At 36.2% G+C, this 24,522-nt stretch overlaps 1 protein-coding gene across 4 annotated transcripts in view; it reads left to right on the forward strand.

The window, feature by feature from the left end:
• PPFIA2 (PTPRF interacting protein alpha 2) overlaps positions 1-24,522 on the forward strand; it is a gene marked incomplete at both ends in the record, with an annotated part of 283,268 nt that overhangs the window by 136,020 nt on the left and 122,726 nt on the right. For 2 of the 4 annotated variants that reach the window (XM_082279657.1, XM_082279658.1), the window contains one exon: positions 8,012-8,074. The exons of the other annotated variants lie outside the window; for them this stretch is intronic. In XM_082279657.1, the coding sequence (XP_082135783.1) occupies positions 8,012-8,074 (63 nt within the window). The remainder of the gene's footprint in view (positions 1-8,011; positions 8,075-24,522) is intronic. 4 annotated transcript variants of the gene reach the window in all.

Here is a 24,522-nt window from a genome sequence, read left to right on the forward strand (position 1 = left end):
ATTTTCTTGGAGCATTTTAAATTCAGGCTTTCAGTCAGGGTGGTATTGAGTTTTAAACCAGTGTCAAAAGTGATAGTTTAATAGAGTTTTAAAAAGCTTTTGTGGATAAAAATGCTGGTTTAATACATAAAAACAAACAGACCTATCTGCTTTCTTCACTTGCAAAGTTTTGTGTTTAATTTGAATCAAAATTGTTTCAGTTCTTCCCTTTACAACTAGAATTTCATTTCATTTCATTTTTGAATGCACACTTCTTCACAGTGTTTCTCATGAAAAATTTTGTGGAAAGACTGGTTTGTCTACCTCTCAAACTTAGGCAAGTTGTCAAATGTAGAAATCTATATTTGAACTATTTACTGGAGAGGAATAACCAGTTTTATGTGCATTTCATCCCAAGATAGTATTGAGGAATGCATTTAGAGCAGATAGCTCATTGTGCAGGTGCAGTGTGAGCTGCAGGTTGGGTTCTGGGTGCCTGGAGCCCAAGGCAAGGAGCTGTGAACTGCCAACCCCTTGCATCACAAAGGGCCTTGGGGACCTGTGGGCCAAGGGATGGACACTCAGAGACAAGGCAGGAACCCACAACTCCCAGACTTTGCCCCACTTGGACTGCAAGGGTATGAAATCACAGGGGATCCTTTCCTCGGGGTCCCTCCTCAGAGGCACCAGGTCAAAAAGTGATTTTGTTATTTAGTTATTGCACCAAGACTAAATTATTTAAAGGATCCAGATGTGATTTTCCTGTCCTGATGCAATGCAAAGAGGCTTCTGTTTAGGCTCTTCCTCATTTGCAGCTTCTCCTTTATTTTCTGTGTAAGTGCCTCCACCTCTTCTCCACTGATATCCTCCACCTTTGAGCTGTCTTTCCAAGGTGCAGTTTCACTGCCTGCATCTGCCACTGCTCACTTTTCAAATGACATTAATGTGAAGCAGAACTGATTTCTGACATCTGTCTGTTGCCCAAAGCGTTATGAACAGCCAAGAAAAAGACCACAATCTTGTTAATTTTTGTTTTCTGCTGCTTGGCAGCATCCTAATCACTCTCAGTTCCTGAAACTGTGTGTAAATTGTGAATGTATCACTGTACTGCTGTACATTTGTTTGGTATTTGGGTGTCTTTTGGTATCTCAAAAAACTGGGAAGGAGATATTTAAATGCAAAAAAATATACTGCTCCTGAAGTCTGTGAATTAGTCTTCTATACTCACATGAAAAAGCAAATGAAGCAGAACCAGGGAAATGCTTGGAAACAATGTACATATATCCCAGCTTGTTCATAGAAGAAATATTCTCAGAGCTGTACTTGCACAGTGCCGAGCAAAGCTAGTGGCAAACTAGAATATAGATTATTTTAAATTATAATTGTTTTAAGTCAGCAGGAGTTCATGTGATAGCCCTGACATGTTCAGGACCTGCAAAGTGCTGTACAGTGAGACAGATTGCTTGGAAGCTGACCCAACAGAGTAGTATTAAATCCCCGAGGAATTAGCACTATTTAGGCCTGTCCCACTTGTACCTTCAAGAGCATGCTGATTTTTTTTCAGCAATGTCTTATCAAGAAGGATAAACACTTAAAAGAAAAAATCGAACTAAGAGAAGTTCCACCAAAATGCTTTGCAGACTGCAGATATCTATGTATCTGTACATGTTTTTCTCTGAGGGGACAGATTATGAAAAAACTGTGTGTAACAGTGTTAGCCATATTTGCTGGGCTTGTAGAATGAGATTATAGTTATGTATGAGGTACCAGTTGCTCCTTTTAATTTGCTCACAGTCCTACAGAATATCTGTGTTCCGGAGTCCTCCACAGCCCAGGTAGTGCAGAATGGCTCTCAGGTGCTGCATTCTGCAGTCACCCAAGGGCATGTTTCCTTCTCCTCACCTGCTTCCAGGTGATCAGAGGGCAAACTGTCCCTCTGAAGGAAACTGGACATGCCAGCTCATTCCTTCAGGAAAATGAGGAAAATATGCATTACTGCAAAATAAGTCATTCACTGGTTTTTTTTTCCCCTTATGTAGAAATCTGAGGAGTGGAACAGGAACAGATTTTGAGTAGATTTCACCTGGTCTTTATGGGGCCATCAAAGTTGTATGTGGCTGTAGAGAATTATTCAGGCATAGTTTTGGCTTTGCTGTCTGCTGTAGTCACACAGTAAGAATGAGACTACAGGACACAAAGTTTTCAAATTAGAGCAAGTATGATTCACTGTGTTTTGAATGTGTTTTCAGAATTTTGACTTAGTTTTGTCTTTAACAAAATTCTGATAGTCCCTGTGATCCATGTTCTGGTTTTGAGATTTCTCTCTTTCACAAGATCTGTGAGATTTCTGAGATGTGTATAGGCTCCTCAGGTGTGCTCAGGTTCCATCTAACCCAGATCTGTCAGCAGGTCCGTTCTCCAGGGATCATGTGCACAGTTTAGCATCAGTCTTGACACACCTTCCTAAACTGTACTTGTCTTTTTGCAGGGCAGCATGTACATGTGTGTGAACTGCTGTTCCCCACAGCCTGGAGAAGAGAGATTAGTACTGTGGGCTGGGGGCAGGTCTGGTAGCTGGTTCATTATAGATGCAGGATTTCAGGGAGTGCAGGAAAACACTGTAAGCGTCTTTGGTTGTCGGTTTATTTTTACTTTTATTTCCTTCCTTCCTTCCTCCCTTCCTTCCTTCCTTCCTTCCTTCCTCCCTTCCTCCCTTCCTTTCTTCCTCCCTCCCTTCCTCCCTCCCTTCCTTCCTTCCTTCCTTCCTTCCTTCCTTCCTTCCTTCCTTCCTTCCTTCCTTCCTTCCTTCCTTCCTTCCTTCCTTCCTTCCTTCCTTCCTTCCTTCCTCCCTTCCTCCCTTCCTCCCTTCCTCCCTTCCTCCCTTCCTCCCTTCCTCCCTTCCTTCCGAATTCCGAATTCCTTCCTCATTTCCATGCCAGTCATCAATAAAATGACTTGGAATTAAACCTGGAATATAAGTATCAGACAGAACAAAAGAGTAGTCAGCATGATTTCCACAGACCTAGTTCAAAAACCAATCACTGTAACACTGTCCAGGATAATCCAGAAAAATGTGTATTGTATTCCATATTTGTGCAATGTTCATATAGCTTCATATTTTTACACAATATTGAATTTCAAAAAGGACACTGAGGTGCTGGAGCATTTTCAAAGAAGGACAACAAAGCTGTCGAAGATTCTGAAGCGCAAGTCCAATGAGGGAGCTGCAGTTGTTCAGCTTAGGCAAAAGGAGGCTCAGGGGGTAATTTACTGCACTCTACCACTATCTGAAGGGAGGTTATAGCCAGGTGGGGGTCCATCTCTTCTGCCATGACTCAAGTGAAAGGGTAAGAGAAAATGGCCTTAAGTTGCCATTCCTGGGGAGGGTCAGATTAGATATTAGAAGAATTTTTTTCGCTGAAAGAGTGGTTAGGCATTGGAATAATTTGCCCAGGAATGTGGTGGAGTCACTGTCTCTGGAAGTGCTCAAGAGACGTCTGGATGTGGCATTTGGGGATATGGTTTAGGGGTGATTACGGTGCTGATGGATTGATTTTGAAGGTGTCTTTCAACCTTGATGATACTGTGATTCTGTGAAATGAGCATGTCCTCGGTTTTCTGCACTAGTAAGAGAAAAAACCCCAAACTTGTAGTCTGAAAAGACTTTATGTGGAGGAAATTCTGACAATTAGGAAGGAAAGACAAGGAAATGTTTTTCTTTTTTGAGTAAGAAATATTCAGACAGTTCTTTTTTAGGGTCTTCTTATTAACTAAATTTTTAATGATGGAATACATGCCTGAATTATTTCTGTGCCTTGGTACAGCACAAAGGCATGATCTCGAGGTGTTTTAATGGCTATATGAACTCAAACTCTACTTCTGTGATCACTGTTCTGAATCTTTATTCACTGTAATAAGCATCTCCTATGAGAATAGTGTAATTATTTTATAGTGTAAATGCAAGATTTTATTTTAACTGTGGTGATTTTATTGAAATATTTTTAAAGGGATTGATCAAAGAATAATTAGAAATTTCAGTTAGTTTGATACGGGTAAACAAATATATTTGAATCTTATTTTCTCTTTAAAATGCTCACTTAATTAGGTATTAGCTTATCTTGTTTTGTCATATAACAATACTGTGGCAAGATTACTATACAGACTTCAAGGTCTATCTTGATACATATTAGGTTTTAAGAAATAGATGTTGCCAATTTTTGCATGTAGATTTCACTATGCAGTGATAGGAAGTTCCCTGCAGTTCAGCGGGAGTGCTCCCATGGACAAAGTGTGTACAGGTCAACATAAGTACCAGAGAGCTAAGTTGATATAGATGGCTTATAGGTGGGTTTCATTATTTCTTTTTTTTTTTTTTTCTGTATCATAAAACATATTTATTTACGTATAGTGTGTGTGCATACATATGTACAAATATTGCTCTGAGGGAGACTATTTTATTCCTGAGAGCAGGATTATCATTATTTTCTAGTAGTTGGTTCCAGTTGTCAAAAATCTACATTACAGAAGTCAAAAAGAGCTAGGAAAGAGTCTGCCCTGGTTTATTCAATATAGTAACAAATTAAGTTTATTCAGTGAGTATCTTCGAATTTTTCAGCAGCTTTCGATACCACCGATTATAGAACCTGACTTTCTTGTGTATTCTCTGTCCCTATTTTGGACATGGCCTTGAAATTAGAGCTGTACTGCTCGTATCATGACTGAGTGCAGGATTTCCTACTTTACAGAGCTTTGACTGGGGACTTGCTAAGAAGGTTTGGATTATAATGATGTTGGTTCTTAGGAAAATATGTTCTGTTTCATGTGATCTGGGTAGCAAGATCACTTGTAAGCCCAGTGTAACTAACCAGTTAAAAATGCAGTTACTACATATTGTAAGGTTAGGAATATCAGTGTTGGAATTAATGAATTTTCACCTACTTCTCATAGGCTAATTTAGAGAATTTAGCTAAAACTCCATTTAATTGTATTGCTTCCACAGAAACTTGAAATTATAGTCTCATATGTCCTTTGTCACTATTTCCATCTGGTTGTGGAAGAAAGGCCAGTTTGGTGTATATGTATGCCATTATTCGTGATTATCGTCTCACATGGTCTTGGGAACTCCAGGAGGCGTAGGATGGCTGTGTGTGCACCTAGAGGGTATTTCATAGGTGATGCATTTCCTGAATATGTTTTCAGATGTGTCACAGCCTCAGACAAGGCTCTTCTATGTGGAAATCCAAGAGAAAGATGGAAAGGAGACTGGAAATATTTCTGAGTCCATCAGTAGGACACAGCTTGAGGATATATCCCCCTGCATGTGGTTTACAGCAAATAGTAGCTGAAGTTCTCATCCCAAACAAGAACATATGCATATTCTAGAGATTCATTTCCAGAATTTTGTCTCCCTGTTAACCCTATTTTCTCCTCTGATAAACCTTTTCCAAAGGAGAAAGCCCAACCTGTAATAGAAAGTGTAATTAATATTAGTTCTAATAGGTTGTAGTTACTAAGGTACAAAGTAGTAAGCTGATCCTATACTATTAGATGCATTCCTGAACGGAATAAATATTTTATTAACATACATGAATGGGAATTGCTGCATTACTTACAATGTATAACTCTTTCATAGGTTTTTGTGTCTCAAATTGTTGCCAGTAAAATCTTCATGACAATATTATGCATTCACCTCAATATACATTGTTTGAAGAAAAACAATTTTAGAATAAATGCACAAATTTTATACTTTTTATTGAATATTTTTCTTTCATTTTTCTTATACTTGACACTTTAGATATTAGAAGTCCAGTTGGATAGGAAATTACTGCAGCTATAAGGAAATAGCCTTACAGCATTGAAGTACCAGGGATCATCCATTCCCAACTATGTTAAGTTTCCCATAGTAGGCCTGAAGAGTCAAAATACTGGACTTTAACCCCATCAGCTGATAGAATTGAATTCAGCAGAACTCATTTTATACCTTTTGTCACTAGGTCTTTCATCACAGTTTTACAAGGGGAAAGAGGGGGAAAAACTGTTTACAAGATAATTTGAAAAATTATGATAAAGTTACTCAGAGAATATTGCTGTTAGCAGTGATGAATAGCAAGAACAACTTAGTTAACAGAGCTCAGATGCAGCAGTCAAAAGTATACAGTAGATCTACCTTTTTAAACATAAGTGCAAAATTATAAAAAAAATCATATATCAGACACATGGAAATTAAAATGTGCAAAAATTTGCGAATTGCTTACACATGAATCCAGATGCATTTGTTTCAACATTTTTTAGTAGTTGTGTGTACATATATATACATATATATATATACACACACCGAGATGTAATTTATGAACCATTGAATCATGGTGCATGAGACTGAATGCATAAAATTTATAATGTGTGTGTTTACTTGTACTGAAGTATTGTTTATTTAAAACAATGCCATGCTGACATAATATGTACTGTGTTTTCCTTAAAAAGTTCTGGAGCAACAGTGGTGTTATAGATACATCTGAACATGATACATGAATTGAACATGAAGTTGCTTTGCATGGAAATTACCTTTTAAAAAGTAGCTGCTCTGTATGAAGTGAAATATCCTTTAAGTAAAAAGAATAGCATTATAAAAATGTTTTCAAATATTTAAGGCTGTAAATCTAAAGAAAGGAAATCTGACAGAAACAAGTTAAGAACTTGTCAGCATACAGGGAGAGTTTTGTTTAAAATTCAAGATTTTTTTTATATAACTGCATAATTCTGCTTTAAGAGACTGAAAGTTTAAAATTATTTCAAGTATTTAAAAACTGTTATAAATCAAAATGTGAAGATCATTGGAAAGATGTGACTTGTAGATAGATGGACATAGATACATGCCTGTGGCTGTTGTTAAATATATTGATAATGTGTACATTTTTTTTTACTGCAAAAGTAAGCTGTAATATACAGCCAGGTTTGCGTTCCTCAAATTATAATATTAAATTTATAATAAAACACATCTTGCAATGTGTTGTGTTTTCCATATATTATCATCTACTATTAAAAATGCTTGAATCCAAAAAGAGTGTATTTTTGTCGAAATACTAGGTTTACTCTATTGAGTTGGTAAATAGTCAAAGAAATAAAGCTTAGGTCAATATTTACTTTGAGAAATGATAAAGCTCAACTATAATTAGCATGAACATTGTATGTATTGTTACATATGCTCTCAGCAGTGGAAAGAAATTGTTTAAAGGTTTAGTCTAGAACTGTTGGGATTTTTACACCTAGAACTTTCTGAAATTTTCTGCTGACAATTTCTTCTGAAGTAAATTTTGAAGTCTGAATAAATACAGTCTGGTCAGATTGCCTACTAGTCAAGGTCTGTCTAAAAAATAATGTTATATGTTGGGTTCTGCAGAAATAAATTAGGAAGTAATAAAAAGGAGGAAAGATAGCATTCTATGCTAAAATCCATTCTTCAGAAGCTGAAGGGACTTCCAGATTTTTTAAATGCACATAGCTTCTTACTATTTTTCTATTCCTATGATTGTTTGATGCAAGAAGGAAGTCTGAGACAGCATGAAAAAATTATCAATTTACTAGGTAAATTGTACCTAATAATTTAATAGGTTTATTTATTTTGATTTCTTTCCATAAGATGTTTTAATATGGGGGAGAACATCCTACTTTATTCAAACCTCACAAGCAGGTAAACATTTTGTAGAGATCTCAGGTAAAAGGCAGCCATGGAGCTGTGATTATTTTCCATAGTTATCAGACTGTTTGACAGTGCTTCAGAGACCACTTCTGTGAACACAGTGCAGGACACCAAAGTGGTTTACTGTTTGGTTGTCCTCAGTACCTCATGAGCCAGGAGATGTAACAATACCTTCAATTTCTTTATGTGAATTTCAGTTGAGCCACATTAGTGTTCTCTAGATAAGCTTGTTTGAATGATAGCATTCATCTGTTAGTATGGTGTAATTTAAATGTACTGTAGTACTGTACAAAATTCTGTTCCATTCAGCAGAATCTCTGTTGCCCCCTTTTGCAGATGACGGTTGCTGCTGGTACGAGCATTGAGAATAACATTCAAAGGACCATATCCTGCCCTAATGTATGTTCAAAATATCTTGGTTTTTTGCATAATTTAAATGTGAAGCCTCCTTATGTGAATTTGATATTTTGTTGCCCACAGAAGCTTGTGCGTCTCGAGGTTACTTCACATTATATATTCCAGGGTCAATGAATATTGTACTACAAGTGAGGTTTCAGCCTATCAAAATTCCCAAATTGCTGTAATTTCTTTCTACACAGGTTGATGGTGCAGCTAAATAAAGATGATGATAATATATTCATAGTTCCTTCTGCATTTACCTTGCTTCCCATCCAGCTCAATGCTCCTGTCAGTTGAAATCAGTAGAACAGCAATAGACAAAATGAGGATAGCAATGAGAGGCTATATTTATTCTACTTAACCTTGTTCTAAATTGCGTTTTGATGTGAAGATGTGTAATAATAAGTGTGGAAGGAAGGTAATTTCATTTTTCTTGCTTAGGCAAATGTATACCATGACTTAAAATAGAAGGAGGAAGAGTTATTATTGCTTATGAAAGGTAGAATAAGTGCTATATCTGGTTAAGAAAAGAAGCAAATTATTCACTTGTAGTATAATAGGTCATTTGTCTTTTTAGACCAAAACTATTCAGGTAATGGAAAGTTGTTGGGCCAAACTTGAACTCTTATACATTAATGGGGAAACATTAATGAAAATTGGGATGTACTCTCCAGAAAAGACTGTGCCTCTGCATTTTATAGAAGCTATTTTTTATCATGTAATGTGTTTTATAATTTATTTTTCAATTAAAGGTTATCATATTTATAGGGGAGCTGGCAGACAGAATTCTGAATCAACATTTCCAACCCCTTGGGTTCTTTGAAGATATAGCAAATATTCAAAGAACAAGCACAATCTAATTAAAGTAACTAATAGCTAAAAGAGAAAATACTGTGATTTAATATTGGTAAGAAGTGAATTTGTGCTCCCTGTCTGGGAAAATAATCTCAAGCCAGTCTTTTATTTCTGGAAAGTTTGTGCTCTTAAGGGAACACGGAGAAATTCTTTACATTGCATTCTTAGAAAATTCTGCATCTGACCATCTGAATCATTGTGGATTTCTGCATACATTCCTGGAATAGATAAATATTATAAATTCTTGGCTATGATTTGTACTGTTTGATTCTATTTTCAGACTTGCTTCTATGCAAAGGAAAAACACTTCCTCAATACACAGTGTATGATTAATCTCCAATCTCTTCTGGATTTTCAACATGACTTTTAACTTCTCTAGTGCCATTTTAGTATTCCAGTCTGCAAATAGTACCATTTGTAATGGAAGATAGTAATATGAAAGATAATAATATGGCAGAAGTTATAAACATGGAAAAATGCACTATTTCCAATTTAGTTATGGAAGTCCACGGTATTACTTCAAAATCTTTGTGATCTTTTAGTTTTCTTTGAGAAACCTGGTCTAACAGAAAGTGCCCCTGCCCATGGCAGGAGGTTGGAACTAGATGATCTTTAAGGTCCTTTCCAACTCAAAATATTATATTATTCTATGATTTTTGAATTTATAACTAATAATGACAAAAATTTCTGTTAAATCCTGTTCAGAGATAGAATATAATCCCTATCAACATCTACATGTCATCCAAATGCACTTGAACAAGAGCAAAAAGTGGAAGGCTGCACTCAGCCTTTCACCCAGAATCTTGCAGGTAGGGCAGGAAGCCAGTTCTACTTTACAAGTACAAAATTAAGCAAATAATTTATTTCTTTCTGTTCAATGCCAACCCCACAATTACCTGTGTGAACCATCATTTTAATGGTGGGCATTAAGGCTGTCAAATCTGCAGCTGAAACTGTGAATGCATGGTAAATTTTCAGTTATTGGGCTACATTACTCTAAAATGTTTCTTGTAATTACTGTGAATTGCACAACTTTGTATTCTGCCTATTGTAAAAGGGATAACTACAGGGGATGCCCTCAAAACCATAAAATTTTACAGTCAGTTTATGTTGCACTGGTTCAACATTTTAAATACATTAGTGTGTGTAATAAATTGTAATTAATCATAAACCTCAGTTATTTAGTCAAAAAGTCACAATACATTTGGTTTGGCTTTTCTGGCTCTTAATCTCAGACTGAAAATATATTTCTAGAATTACTCACCTACAAGCAGTGTTTGAAATGCTAAAACCATAAAGAAAAATTAGAATAGATTGTTCATGAGACATATATGCTAAAATATTTTAAAAGTCTTTCTTAAGCCTGAGTAACATCTCTTAATGTGATTAATAACAAATGTAAGCAGGTTTTTAGATGTAAAGGTTGTATAGTATGTCATTTTGCTTGATGGAAACACACTGCAAGGCTTGCAATAAAGCTGAAACTCAGGAAGAAATTGCTATATATTCAATACAAAACCATTTTATGTTATCACCTCACACTTTGAAGCCTCAGACCCTCTTGACATGTAGATGTCTTGCTTATGTCTGTGGAAGGAAAAATATTGCAGGGAGGTTTCTTTTCTCGAGCTTTTCACAAACTCTGTGGTTTAAAGCCTTCGGGGGTTACTTCAGTCACAAACAAACTTGCAAAAAGAAAAGCAATTTCGATTTGTTCTCAGTGCCAATGACTCTGCAGTTCTGTATTGATCTTTGGCCCTCATCTCTCACTTCCCTGCCCCAGGGCCAGCAAATCTCACTGCACAGCCCAACATTTCTGCCTCTGCTTCAGATCTTGTGACAGGCAATGACCTGGCAGACCTGCTGCCGAGCCAGCTGTGCCAAGTGAGTTAAATCATGAGGTGGAATAAGATAGCAGCAATGCTTTGCAACTGGGGAGATGTATCACTGGCACATGTATGCCTTGGCAACAGTGGTGTCCTGGTCCCCAAGTATGTGGCAGCACACTCCTGGTAATGCTGTTACATGCACACCACCACAGTCCTGGCATAGCTTTGCAAGCACTCCAACACTTTCCCATGGCATTTGGACTGACACGGGCCCAATGCATTGATTTGAGAGGATGAAAATTGCAAAATGGAAATCAGGAATTTGGAATTGTAGCAGCATTTGCAAGGATTTGCAAGAAGAAATTCTCAGATGATATCTCAGTTAATCCACACCTTTTTAATTTTATTTTTTCATCTTGTGCTTTCTTGTAGAACTCGCCACTGGTTTTCTCTTTTTTTTTGTTTGTTTTGCTTCCCTCCCTACTTCTGAGACACGTCTTATGTAGGGAGCCATAGCTACCTTCAGACACAGAAGCAAGATCTAGATATGGAAAGAACTATGCTTTGGGGAGAAGAGCAGGTTTTCATTGGTTTGGTAACATTTTTCCTTTGGATTATTACTGAGAAAAATCCTATCGCTATCACCAGAAAACAGGTGGGACAAAATCTTTTCATGGCAGAGATTTAATATAAAGGAAACAATTTTCTAGATAACAATGATGCTTCTAGATACTTTCCTTTACTACTCTCCTCTAATTTGCTTTTGTCTCACAAAAGAGGGATACAGAGGAGCTATCAGCTGTTAATGGCTGGGAAATAACTCATTTGGCAAAAGGCAGTTGGCCAATTCCTTTGAAAGACTAAAAGAACGCCATCCATCCCAGAGCGTGTGAAAAATAAATCAGCTCAGATTTAGATTATTTCTGTGTTTAGAAATATGCAATGTTTATGGTGTACAGCTTTTGCTTAGTGAAGCTGGGAACCTTTCTTGCTGCTGTGATGATGCTGGAACCAAGGGGAGGCAGGGAGGAAGCTTTCCTAGGGGAAAAGTTCCTGGACTAGAATAAAGTAACAATTAAATTGAAAAGCCATGGAGTGGAAGGGGGAAAATAATTATGAGTCATTAAGCATGGAGTCTGGAAGCAGGTGGGGGATCAGAGACACCAGTGGGAACAGGGGCTGGTGGCTGTGGGGATGAATGTGATCTGAGGTGGAGGAGAAGTAAGAGTGGAGAAAGATGTTTCAGTGGCATGGTTCTCCAAACTGAAAAGGCAGATCTTTTTATGGAAATGTGGAGTTTTATAGAAAAGATGTCTCAGGAAGGCTTAAAGTTGGAGAGAGGTGCCCCCTCATAAGGTGGCTTGAGTTCCAGCAGACGAAACTGTGTATGGTGGTATAATAGGTGGCACTTGGGATGTGGTCTGGGAATTTCTACTTTTAGTTTGCTGTTCAGCCCAGATTTGATGCTGTATATCAGGCCTATCTAACATGTTAATGAGAAAATGATTCATTCCACTTAGGGAATTTAAAGAGGATGTATTACCAAATATACTTGTGAACTCCTTAGACTTATGAATTAGTTCCAAGTCAGTGAAATAATCTGTGGCACCAAGCTATATATTACACTTAATTAAATATTTGAAGAGAAAGGCCCGAACTGCTAGTTCAACCACTCAACTTGGTAAGAACTCAGCTTCTAGACAACAGTAATCCTGGTTCTGGCACTTAAATAACACTCTTACATTCTTCTAATATAGCATTTTACTGTAATTATATGTGAATGTCAATGTATTACATTTTGAGTAGTGAGATGGAAATTTTGTTGTAATTGTTTCTTCAGCCAATAGTTCTGGTTTATTAAATTGCTAATAGTTGTCTTCTAGAGGGAGAAACAAACATGCCCTGAGAAAGAAAAGGAATTATTTCAAAGGTCAGTATTACTTAAGCACTTGTTTCATGCTTACTGCAGACTGGAGTTAGAACTAATTGGAAAGCCTACTGATATTGCAAGTGACAGACCAGAGGAAAAAGCTTGCACCAGAGGTTGTGTCCTGACTCTCCTTGGTGCCTCAAGGAAGTGACTGGCTTGAAAATACAGTAATGCTTGATACAATAATTATGGAATGCAATACAAAGACAAGGATTAATCTTGATTTTAGTTTCACTAAGGAAATGCCTGGGAAAAAATCTATACCGTGAGAACTCTATAGACAGTATGTGTAAAATGCAACATATTTGTTTTCCTTCAGCATTACTGACTGCCTATTAAAAGAAATTAAGAGAAACTCTCTTTCCAATGGTACATTTATATTCTCATGCTGCTACAATGTGAGGTGGTTTATGTTTGCAAAAAACAGAAATGGGAATATGATCCTTCTGTAGAGTTCGAATTTCACCTGACCTTTGAATTGCACCATTGTTATTTCATTCATATGTAGTAACCCTAGTAAAGGTTACCTGAGTAGTGATACCATGAATTTTGCAACTTTCTTCTTTTTCTGATTAAATTATAGATGCTTTTTAATCAAGGCAAATAAAGCAAGCCCTAAAAGAAAAAGACAAACAAAACAAAAATTTAGGAAAGTTTATCATCCATCAGTTATTTTTGTCTGATCATTCTTCTATTTAATTACTGTATTTATTATGTAAAATATTTATTTTTGATCTAGATATCTCCATTCATCACATTACACAAATTTAGGCACCAAACAATATCAAATTATTAGCATAAACTAGCTTCTTATTCCATTACTCCCTGTCTTGTATTTTATGTAGGAAAAGGCATAATTGCACAGTAAAGCATAATTATAGGATAAGAGAGAAGTGTGAAGAGGCAGATTACTTGAAATAAGATAAATATTTAATAGTAAAACAGAAAGAACGAAAGGAAACATGTCTTGGGACAAGTGAGCAGAAAAAACCTAATAAAGATACTTCTAGCAAGGCATCCTGTGATCTGCTGAACTTTCTCTCTCTTAAATATATACTTTTCTATATGAATAGATTATTCCCGAGACAAATAATGCATAAATTTTACTACCATGACTTCTTCATTTTGATGCATATTCAGCTACTTCTTGGCTGTATTATTTTGGAAATATTGAAAATTTTATTCAAATGGAAAAATAATCCCTTTCAGATCCTAGTTTTCAAAACTTCTCAGGATTAGTCTGTCTCTGTCTAAATTTCTGGTTTCGAGTAATATTAATATAATTCTGAAAACTGGATAGTAAGAAATCTTATGAAATTTTGCATGAAGTAATTAGTGTCTCCATTTGAAAAATATCTTTGAAGAAATAACCTTATTTCATTTCTTCTGTCCTCTCCATGGCCACATCCTCCAGGGGAAGATCAAAACCATTTTTTTAATTTTGCCATGGTTTGTGGATTCAGCTAGTACTGCACTTGAGGAATAGATAGATCGATTTTGCAGAATTGAATTAGTTAAGATACTTCAAAGCATGGATGCCAATTTAGATTTAGATGCAGAGCATGTGCTGGGAGGCTGGTTTCCTCTCATGAGTCCTTGATATTTCTTGTCATGACATCATTCTGTGCCTCCCCTTGAAGGGCATGATCCCTGCTAGGGAGAGAGGGAAGGGAAGCAAGAATGTGACAAGATTATAAGCACAGAAGCAGAACTGTTTCCACTTCGCAAAATTATCAAAGAAATAAAAATAGCTTGTGCACATTGCCAAAAAGTCTTACTGGATTTCAGAAGTGAGAGAAGTAGCTCTAAAATGGTTTGATTTCTCTGGCGAATTATGTAAGTACTTTAGTATATTTGATTTCAGTATATTTTGCACATTTTCATCAGATTAAAATTTAGCCCTGAGTCTCTTGACCCGCAATTTTGATAAAGCGAAATAATTAGAAAATTAGTTAAATGTTATTAGCTTAAGCTTACACTGGTCTAATTCCTCTTGCAGTCATGTGAAAGGAGTTTTACATTTCCATTTAGTTTCAGAAGGATTTTGACCTATTTTTCTAGAAAATATCGTTACTGAAGGTTTGTTAGGAACTATAACCTTTGAAACAGTTTTCTTTTTAAAATATCATCCTCAAATTTCATAATGCATTTTGATTGTTCCATAAACAATGTCTTTGATATTTCTCTTAAAGCAGTTCAAGACAGATACAGAAGTAGATACTTCTTCAACTCAATTTATTTTAAAATATTAGGTAAACATCAATATTTGTCTTGGAAAGGAATCAATTTTTGTTGATAACTGTATTTGAGAAAATGCAATTTTTCAGTATGTATTTTTTGCTATTAGATCCAGTTAATCAATATGTGAATTACCTTCCTGGCTGTTTAAATGATTAAGAATTTGTCGTAAATTACATGGACTGTAGCTGGAAAGTCTGTCACAAGTCTGTGCAGCAATGTGGTAATCTTTTCTCATTTTTCTTTTCTCACACATTTACATCTGTTTTAACTCAGAACCCAAATCCAAATGTAATTGATAAAAGCAGATGAAGGGTGAAATTAAGAGATCAGAATCTGTTTAGTATTTCTGAATTGAGATTTAAGATGCGATCTCTTTGGGCCAGTCTGTCAGTCTGGTCTCCTGACCTCCTGGCCTAAAGTACAGTAACATCCTTGTTAATTTTCCTGTTCTTACATCCCTTTGAGGACAAGACCAAGCTGTTACAGTGGCAGAGTTTGAAGATCTCATTTAATTCCAACTCCAGGACCAGCTGTCCGGGTGACATACACCTAAGGGCAGTTCCATTATTCAATAGATTTAGTTACTTCTGCAAAGAAAATATGCCTTACAGGGTAAGGAGACAGGTTTTCAGGAACTATCTTGTGGCATAATTCCTTTTTAGTAACTGTAGATGTGTGAACTGTATTTATACTTTTTAGCTAGTCCAGAATACTCCAAAGGTATCTCAGAGGCCATGTCATTCTCTCCTCTTTGTGGTCTCTCCTTGAAATATTCTATTCCCACATGACAAAAATTGTGATATTTTTGTGGTTATTAATTTATTAGTATGTCTGAGGAACAGAAAAGGTTTATACAGAGTTCTATGGAAAATTACATTTTTACGGAGAACTGGCCTCTAGCAAACTGTACTTTCATTCTTCTCTCTAGAGAGGAAACTAAAGATGGGATCTTCTTTAGACTATCCCTTTCACAGCTCGTGTTACCATGCACTCTCCAGCTGTAAGCAGAGCAGATGAAGTTCTGATTGTGTGAATGAACTTATTTGGCCTGAGCAGAAGCATTTGCCCAAGATCAGGACAAGGAAGGCAAGCTAAGGGGCAATGCTATGGCAAAAACTTGGGATTTCCTAGCACAGTCAGGGAGTCAGGGACTGGAAGACACTGGAGGACATCTTGAGTCTTAAATATCAATCAGATGTTACAACAGCCACCTGCAGAATTGTTTTTTATTCTTCCAGTTGTATGGACAGCTCCTGCTGCAACTTGGGAATTACAGGCTGTTACCTACTGTTTGCATATTTTAGTTTTATTCCCATTGGTTTCAGTTCCTGTTCATATCTCTGGCATTATTTTGTTCGCTTGCTTTCCTGCTTGCAGTTCAATGCACTTTTCAAAGCTGCTTCATTTTGCTGGAAAGACCTTACTGTTTCCCAGAAAATGGAGGAATGCATTTTCTGTGTTTATACTCACAATGTTATTTTGACATAAAGACTGGTGTGGCCCATGTTGCTGGTCCAAAACTCTGTAAAGGAGGTGGTAGCAATCAAAGCACTGAAGGAGAGCACTCACACTTACAGAATACAGACCCAGAAAACTCTAGATTCTACTGTATGAAAGTGTATCATTCAGCTCTCCACAGGGATTGCTATTTGTTTGTCAACCCAAGTGGCTGTGATGTCTGTCGTTTCCCATTCCAGTTGATTTATCAGGAAAACAGATTATGCATTATGTAGCTGAGGCCAATTATATGTCGTGTTGTCATGTTGTCTCTGACTTGTCCCTCTCAATTTACTGCTTCTTTTTTTTATACTTAGTTTGTAACTTCCTTTGGAAAGAAAACATATATTTTGTGCTTTCACACAGTAGGATGAAATATTAGGCCTTGAGGTAGGGTTACTAGTGCAAATTTTTAAAAATTATTTAATATATAATAATTTTTTCTTTACATGAAGAAAGCATAAGCATAAGCACATAGCATAAGGACTGAAGGGAAAGTTTTATTATTTTCACTTGTATCAGCCAAAGACAATGCTCAGTACATTTGAGCTCAATGAGAAAGTATTTCCAAGTATTGTACTGCTGATGGCAAAACTTTCCATGGGTTAGGGATGACATATTTGGGTTTATTAATATTTTAAAACTACGTAATACTTTCTGTGTCAAGTTTTGATAGTTTAGGTTTTTTTCCCTTCAAAATAAGTTTATTAGTGGACTTCTAAGCCTGACTGACTTTTGAAACAGACATCTGAAGTCAGACACCAAAGTCAGGAGAGAGGAATCCCAACTATATAAATTGTTAATTTATCCTGGATGAGGAATCTCCTTGTATTTAGGTATCATGATGCAGATTACTTACTGGAATTAAAGTTCCTAAAATTGTAAGCATTCTTGGTATCTAGTTTAGCAAAATTTATTGCAAGGGGCTGACTTTTTGACATGGTTAGCCTTGCCACATAACAGGTCTGTTGGAAAGTATGATGATGCACATTTCTCATGTGTGTCTCAATGTGAATTTTTTTCTTGATTGAAAATAGTGCAGTAGGTGCTAGAGGTGTGGCCATGCCGTCCTTTTGAGCTATGGGCAATCATTTATGACATTTCTGCTACCATAGAAGCATATTTCAACTTAACAGAAATTGAGCTCATGGAGAAAGCTGTTGAATCATTCATATGTTGTTACTCCTAAGAGATTTGCCAATGCAGTTGAGACTTCTGGGAACATTTTTCAGTCCCTCAGAGCAGTAGTTTTATTCACATACTTTGAAACCCTGACTGCATCCACAATGTGATCCCATTGTCTGTACTTTTAATAGAGCCCCAGTGTAAACTAAAGTTCTCCACACCACACACCTACATATTATCATAAGTGAAGAAACCAGAGAGCTGTTGAATTTCTGCTGCTGTTTTCAGAATATCAGAATCAGGTTCTTTTAGACAGAACATATGAAGAAGGTTAAGTGTCTAGTACCAAATTTACTTTTCTGAAGATATTTTACATTATCTGGGATTTTAATTTAGAAAATTAAACAGACAGAGCAATATTCTGAAACCACAATGCAAGTACAATATAGTGATCACACTGTACAGGGAAATCACATAATGAACATAATTCCCTTACCGTTCTCTGTATGCAAACTGTCATTGCACTGGACATTCCTGGTTGCTGGAAGAGAATGCATAGGTTGAGGAAAGCGTAAACCTGTTGCTCTCTTCAAAACCACTTTTGCTATTTGTTCAGTATCTATAATTGTTGGGTTGAACCATATATACAGCTCCCCCATGCTGATCCGTCTGGCTCAGGAAGATAAGGCTTTCTGTTATTTTAGGGAAGTCCATTTACATGACCAGTTGACCCTCAACTGACACAGCCATTTATGTACAATAAAGGCCACCCACTGGTCCCCTTGATGTTGAGATAAATTCAGCTTCTTATATGATAGTTGTGGCTACTTCAAGAATTCTTTTTTAAGCTTCATGGCTTTTTCATCCTTGTCTGTTATTTCATGGTAGAAGTTCATTGATCGATCACACAGACTCGGCAATATTGCAAATTACAGAAAATATTCTTGGAAGAACAAAAACGACCTGTTAAGCAATTTCTAAATGCATTTCTCCCTTTTTCCTTAACAAGTGCAGTTAGCCACATTCAGATAATAAAGATGAATCTTCTAAAATTCACAGCTTTGGTCAAGTCTTCTGGAATACAGAAGTCCTATATGAAAATTTCATCAACCAATAAAAAATATTATAATACTGCACAGAGGAAAGGTGAAGAAGGCATCAGTCATATGAATAATTCCATCCATTACCTCATTAGTTTAAAAACAAATATTTGTTTTTAAATGTTTTATAAAGATATCCATGAAATACTATCAAGTTATTACAGAGGGGGTCTTCAGAGAATAATTTAAAAGAAATTAAACTTCTAATTTATATTCAAAAATTAAGATACGTGTAAGTTCTTAGGCATAATATTATCTGAAGATCTAGTGAAGACTGCATGCACATATGTTCATACAGTTTTACATAAGGTATGCAATAACAGAAAAAAATTTTTTAAATCTCCACATGATTTGTAGAAAAAATTAAAATCAAGTTGAATAGCTCCCTGAGGCAAAAGAGAAGATAAAACTTTGAAACTCAACATGATCAGAGGGCAAGGATGTTTTCATGTATTCTTATTTCAGCAGTTATGGTCTTGCTTGTCTGTGTATATAAAGTGCAAAGATGGGTAGCTTTTTTATACTCTCTGTTTTTGCAAAATTTTCTCATTTGGTTCTCATGCCTTATTTTTCTTCCATCTGAGACAGTGTTTTGATATGATTACAATGCTTGGGGGTTTGGTTTGTTTGAAGTTCAGGGGCATTTTTTTACCTTATTTTTCCATAAAGGTCTAAAAGGGGGTAATGAACACTGAAATGCTGTCATTTTAAGAATTTAAATACATAAATACACATTGCTTTCTTAGGACATAAGGCATAGATATTTCACTTTAAATAAAAATGACTTACTCATAACATTGGTAATAAAATTTTAAATAATAAAGACTGGAAATGGAAATTTTAGGCAAGACACAGCTTTACAGAATATTGAAAACCAATTGATTCAAAAAAGATGAGCAGGATAAGAGGTGCTGCAAGGTGTTATCTTCAGTTCTGTTATGGGAACTGATTTTCTTGCATGCCAGTAGTGCTAAAATAGATAATTACCTACATAAATATCTTTAGGACTTTTAGTAATATGATGGTTATATGCTAAATATAGTGCAGGCAGCAAGCCTTTTGGTGCACCAAGTCAGATTTCCAGTTCATCAAGCAGAGACACTACAGGGTGCTCTGCCGAAGTTTATTGAAGCATTCATTGCCTCTCCAAACTGGTTTAGCACCCAGTGAGGGATTTTTCCTGCCAGATTACCCACAGACTGTTTACAGACAAACTGTGAAGTAGCTGTGGTACATTTGAGAGAGCTGAAGCTGGGCTGAGCTGTAGGTGCATGGCTACAACCGAGACACAGCTTTATGGGCAGCTAGGATGTAGACGCTGGGTGGTAACAAGATTCTCTGGAGAAGACCCTCTCACTACTTTGTTTCTTATTCCTGGGATTCTTTAATTTCTCCTTGTCACAGCCTTTGTCAAACAATATAAATTTACAAGTACTAAGCTAGCAGTCTGCCTGAAACAGATATATCCCACATATTTTTTTGTGATGCCTCTATACTAAATACATTCTAGACAATTTTCTTTTTGTGCAGACATGGATTTTAAGGCTTCAGACTGAGAGGATTGTGTCTCTAAATCAAAGTTTGTGCAGTTTAGCATGATTGCTGTAATTAGCAGTTTTCTTCACTACACTTAACTAAGTCCCACTGCTTTTGTTACAAGTGGAAAAGCACATGCATTCCCTAGAGAACGGAGAACTGATGAGGTATTTTCTGCAGGATTTATGTGACTGTTATAGTCTGAGTCTAGCTTTTTACGGGGTCTAAACATATCTGGTGAGAGTATTTAAGTCTGTATGTGTGCATTTCCAATTGTGCATGAATTTCACTAAAATACTGCCTTAGAAAGATAATTTTTATTTTCTCTCTCCTTCATGTGACTCCATCATATCTTGTGGTGGTAGCTTTAATCCTAGCTTTCCTGAACAGAAGAGCTCGAAGTTATCACGTACACTCTGTCCTGAACATTGTCATGTCTGTTTATTTAGTTATCAGTAGACACAGTGTCGTAAAAGGGGACAGATGTAACATTGAATTGGTAGTAATGTAGTAGGATAATGAACTTCAAACAGAAACAGGAGCTCTGCAGCACCTCAAAGGCAACTAGAGTTGTTTGAAGTGTAACTTTTGTCTGAAACGCTGGACCTGGGTTGGCAAATATGATTCAGTTTTCAAAGTGGCAGTCACACTTCAAACAAGCCCAACTGTTTCTGAAGTACGTGTCTGAAGATTAGGTAGCAAACCTTCCTCTGACACAGTCCTGTAGTAAATATCTTAAATAGAACTTTAAAAAATAAATAAATCTCTGCGTTTGTCAATTTCTGATTTCTGCTTTTTATGGAGAAACATGGATAGTGTTCAGTGGAGTCATCTGAATTATCTGAAAAATGAACAAAACTTACCCGTAGTTCATATATTGTGTAATGTTCATGTGAGGTGATCATACACCTGCGTGGATAGGTCTGGCAAAACATGCAACAAAACTCATGGATGTGCATGCATTTGTCATCAGAACAGATAACTCACCACTTCTTAGAAGTCATGGACTAGGTCCCAATTTTGGGGTACTGTTCTTCTGGAAGTCAAACTGTTCTTCCGCATTGCACAGCCACTGTCAGTGCCTGAAGGACTAAATAAAAAATGTGGACAAAGATGTATGAATTGCCCAGGCTCTGAGCAGAATCTGCCTCTGGACCACCTACCTACCTGTCCAGTGGGCAGCTAAAGAATGTATTGCTAATGAGCCTGTATTTTGATGTAAATGTAGTATTTATTGAACACAATCACTGGAGTTCTACAGAGCCCTTGATTAGCAGTATTTTTTCTTATGTGTTGAACCACTGCTTTGTTTATGATCTGGTTATTAAGCGATACCTCTGCTCAAATTAAAGTGCAAACAAGATCATGTGCCAAAGTCAATAGTATGGATTTTATTTAACAGTAAATGTGAGTGAGAGAGATAGACAGAAATAGGAGGGGGAGAGGGGAGAGTAGAGAGAGAAAGAGATTTCAAAAACCTCAAAGTGTTTTATATCAACTACCCTGTAGTCTTAAAAAAAAAAAAATAGATGCCAGTGTCTGAATGTTAACGTAATTTTAAGATGTTTTACTATTTCTTTATTTTCAATAAAGGCACAGAGGTTAATAAGTTCTTTGTTAATAAAATCTATGCAATTTCTAATACAGAATACACCCTTCCTTAATTTGGTTTTCTTGGCATCTGTAACTACATTGTATATTTTTCCTCAGGACAAAGTCTATGTCAGTAATTACCAATTCATCATATTTCTTCTGATAAAGAACATCTGTGACTAATTAGCTTGTTTTCACCACTGAAGTTTTTAAATTTCATTGCAATAGTATAGACGAAATGAAAGATTGATGTTAGAAACTTCAGTGTCTGAAACAAGGTTCAGTATATATCCCAAGCAAAATTGGGATTCCTTCATGTGGTACACATTTGTACTTTGCAAATATTAGCTAACTCTTAGTTGGACTAACTGGAAAGAGAGCAAGTCAACATATGAAGAAAAAGTCCCATGTTTTCAATTATCAAACAGAAAGCAAATTCGTGAAATCCATGGCTTAAATTATCTCCAGCACACACATCAAGAAAGTGCTGTGAATGCAGTATCATCACAATTTACACTCTAGGCATCTAAGTTAAAGGATCTGCAAGTGGAATTCACAGCAGTGAAGCCATACATACAGATTCATTGTCATGGACTCAAAAAATGGAAATATCTTCCAAATGTCACTTATCCCACCTTTGTCCATTAAAACAATACCATAAGCCCTCACAGGCACTTGCCTCAGTTGTCAGTGAAAGTGTGTCACCACACTATTCCTTCACAGCCAGGCTTGTTGCTTAATTATTCTTACAGAGGGTTTTCCTAACACTGCCCTGAACTGCTTTGGCAGCAGTTTAACCTTTTTGTGACTCGGGACACCTGTCTTGTTGTCTTCCCCAAGAACCAAACCCACATACAGCTCCAGTTGAACACTAGCACCTAGAAGAATGGGATATTATGACCAATTTATATTTTATATTTTCAACAATTTTTTTGGAGGGGCAAGGGGGACGGCAAGATTATTGCCACCAGGGTTACCAGTGATGAAGTGATCCCTGATTTAGGGATTAGTTTTATTTAGGAGTTTTATTTACCTGTCACAGTGAAGCTTTAGTTCTGCTGGGACAGACCAGACCATAAGCAGCCATCTACAGTGCAGAAGAGGTCACTTTCCCAATTGTCTTTATAGAAACCCTATAGAGAAAAACAAAACAGCATTTCAAAGGTGCAGTTCCTTTCAACCCAAAAGATACAAATGGAGCCATGATAGATCAATCACATCCTAAAAGTACATTTATTCACTTTTGCTGCTCTTGGGTGACCAGCTTGGATATAGAAAATCTAATATTTGCATCTTCAACGATCCATTAGCAATTATTCTTGCCAGGAAAACATCAAATATAGTTTATGGAAAGAGATCAGTTGGTGGAAAAAGTCAATTAGTAGACTAGATTCTGTACAAATCTTCCTCTGAAAAAAAAGAAAAAGAAAAACTCCAACTTTTTAACTTGATGATTTTTTGGTTAGAATCTAGTATGATTAATATTTTGAAGTTAGGAAGTTATTAAAAATAGTAGAATTAATCATGTTTGCATTTTTTTTCATCCTTCTCTTTTTCTGTAGTTTTACACTGAGTAAATTAATGAAAAAATTGGAAACTGGAAAAGAGCAAAAATCTGGAAAAAAAGAAAAATTTAAAATACTAAATTATTTGATGTTAGTTATTTGGTATAAATTGTGAAAGGGTAAAAAATATTATTATACTGTGGAAGGAAGGTTGGTTTCTGAATCAGAACAGGGGACTTGTTGACCTATTAATAATAACTGAATGTGTGATCACGGATAAAATTTACCCAGAGACAATGCTGAGAAAGCAGAGAAGGAGACAAGTGTCAGGACAGTTACACAAAATGAGGGAGAAGAAAAGGTCATGCTGTATTTTGTCAAGTTTGCCTGGGAGAAAACAACAAGTTGTTCTGTGGAGAGGCAAGGAAAGTAAAGAGTTTGGAAAGTGAGTCAGGGATGCTAAAATTCAGCTAGACTAGGAAATTGGAATTGGCACCAAAATAAGCTGCACATTCCTTATCCAACATTATAATGGAAGACCTATTCTGTTTACTGGTAAGTATGTGTTGCTTCTTATAGTCACCCTTCATATATCCTCTCTGTCAGGATTTATTTTAGGTTATTTCTTAGGGCCATGTACTGACCTCAATCTGCCTTATAATGAGGGCTGTATGTGTGCATTGATGTGCTGAAGCCATTGTACAGTCTGCAAAGCACTTCAATAATTTGCATATTGTCCAGGCTTATTCTTTTTATAGCTTTGTGTTTATTTTAAATTTGTGAGAAAAAAAAAAAAAAGAAGTAGGATGGTAAGCATGAATTCAGACTCTGTGCTGACTGTGGGAGGTTGTAGTCTTGTATTTCAATGCAGGAATTTATTTTGTGCTATGCTACTGCTCTGTGACCATATCCCATCTTTAATAATATTAATAATTAAATATGTGGGAAAATATAGAACTGATTAATTGGAATAAAATCAATCCCCTTTTCCATAAAATTATTTTTAAAATTAGTCATAATCTGTCATTTTAGACCATATTTCGCTCTTTTTATTTCTCAATAGATGAAAGATTTTCTAAGTGGAGGAGTAAATTATCATCAGTTTTTATGCAGTACAATATTTGATCAATCAAGGCATATTGGTATAAATATCTTTTATGTTAAAAGATGTCACTTGATTATATGCTGTAGTCTGCAACATAGCTGCATGTGCAATTATTTATGTACTTTAAGAAAA

Source organism: Coloeus monedula (genome assembly GCF_965178545.1).
Source record: "Coloeus monedula genome assembly, chromosome: 4".
In the NCBI taxonomy this organism is placed as follows: Eukaryota; Metazoa; Chordata; class Aves; order Passeriformes; family Corvidae; genus Coloeus; species Coloeus monedula.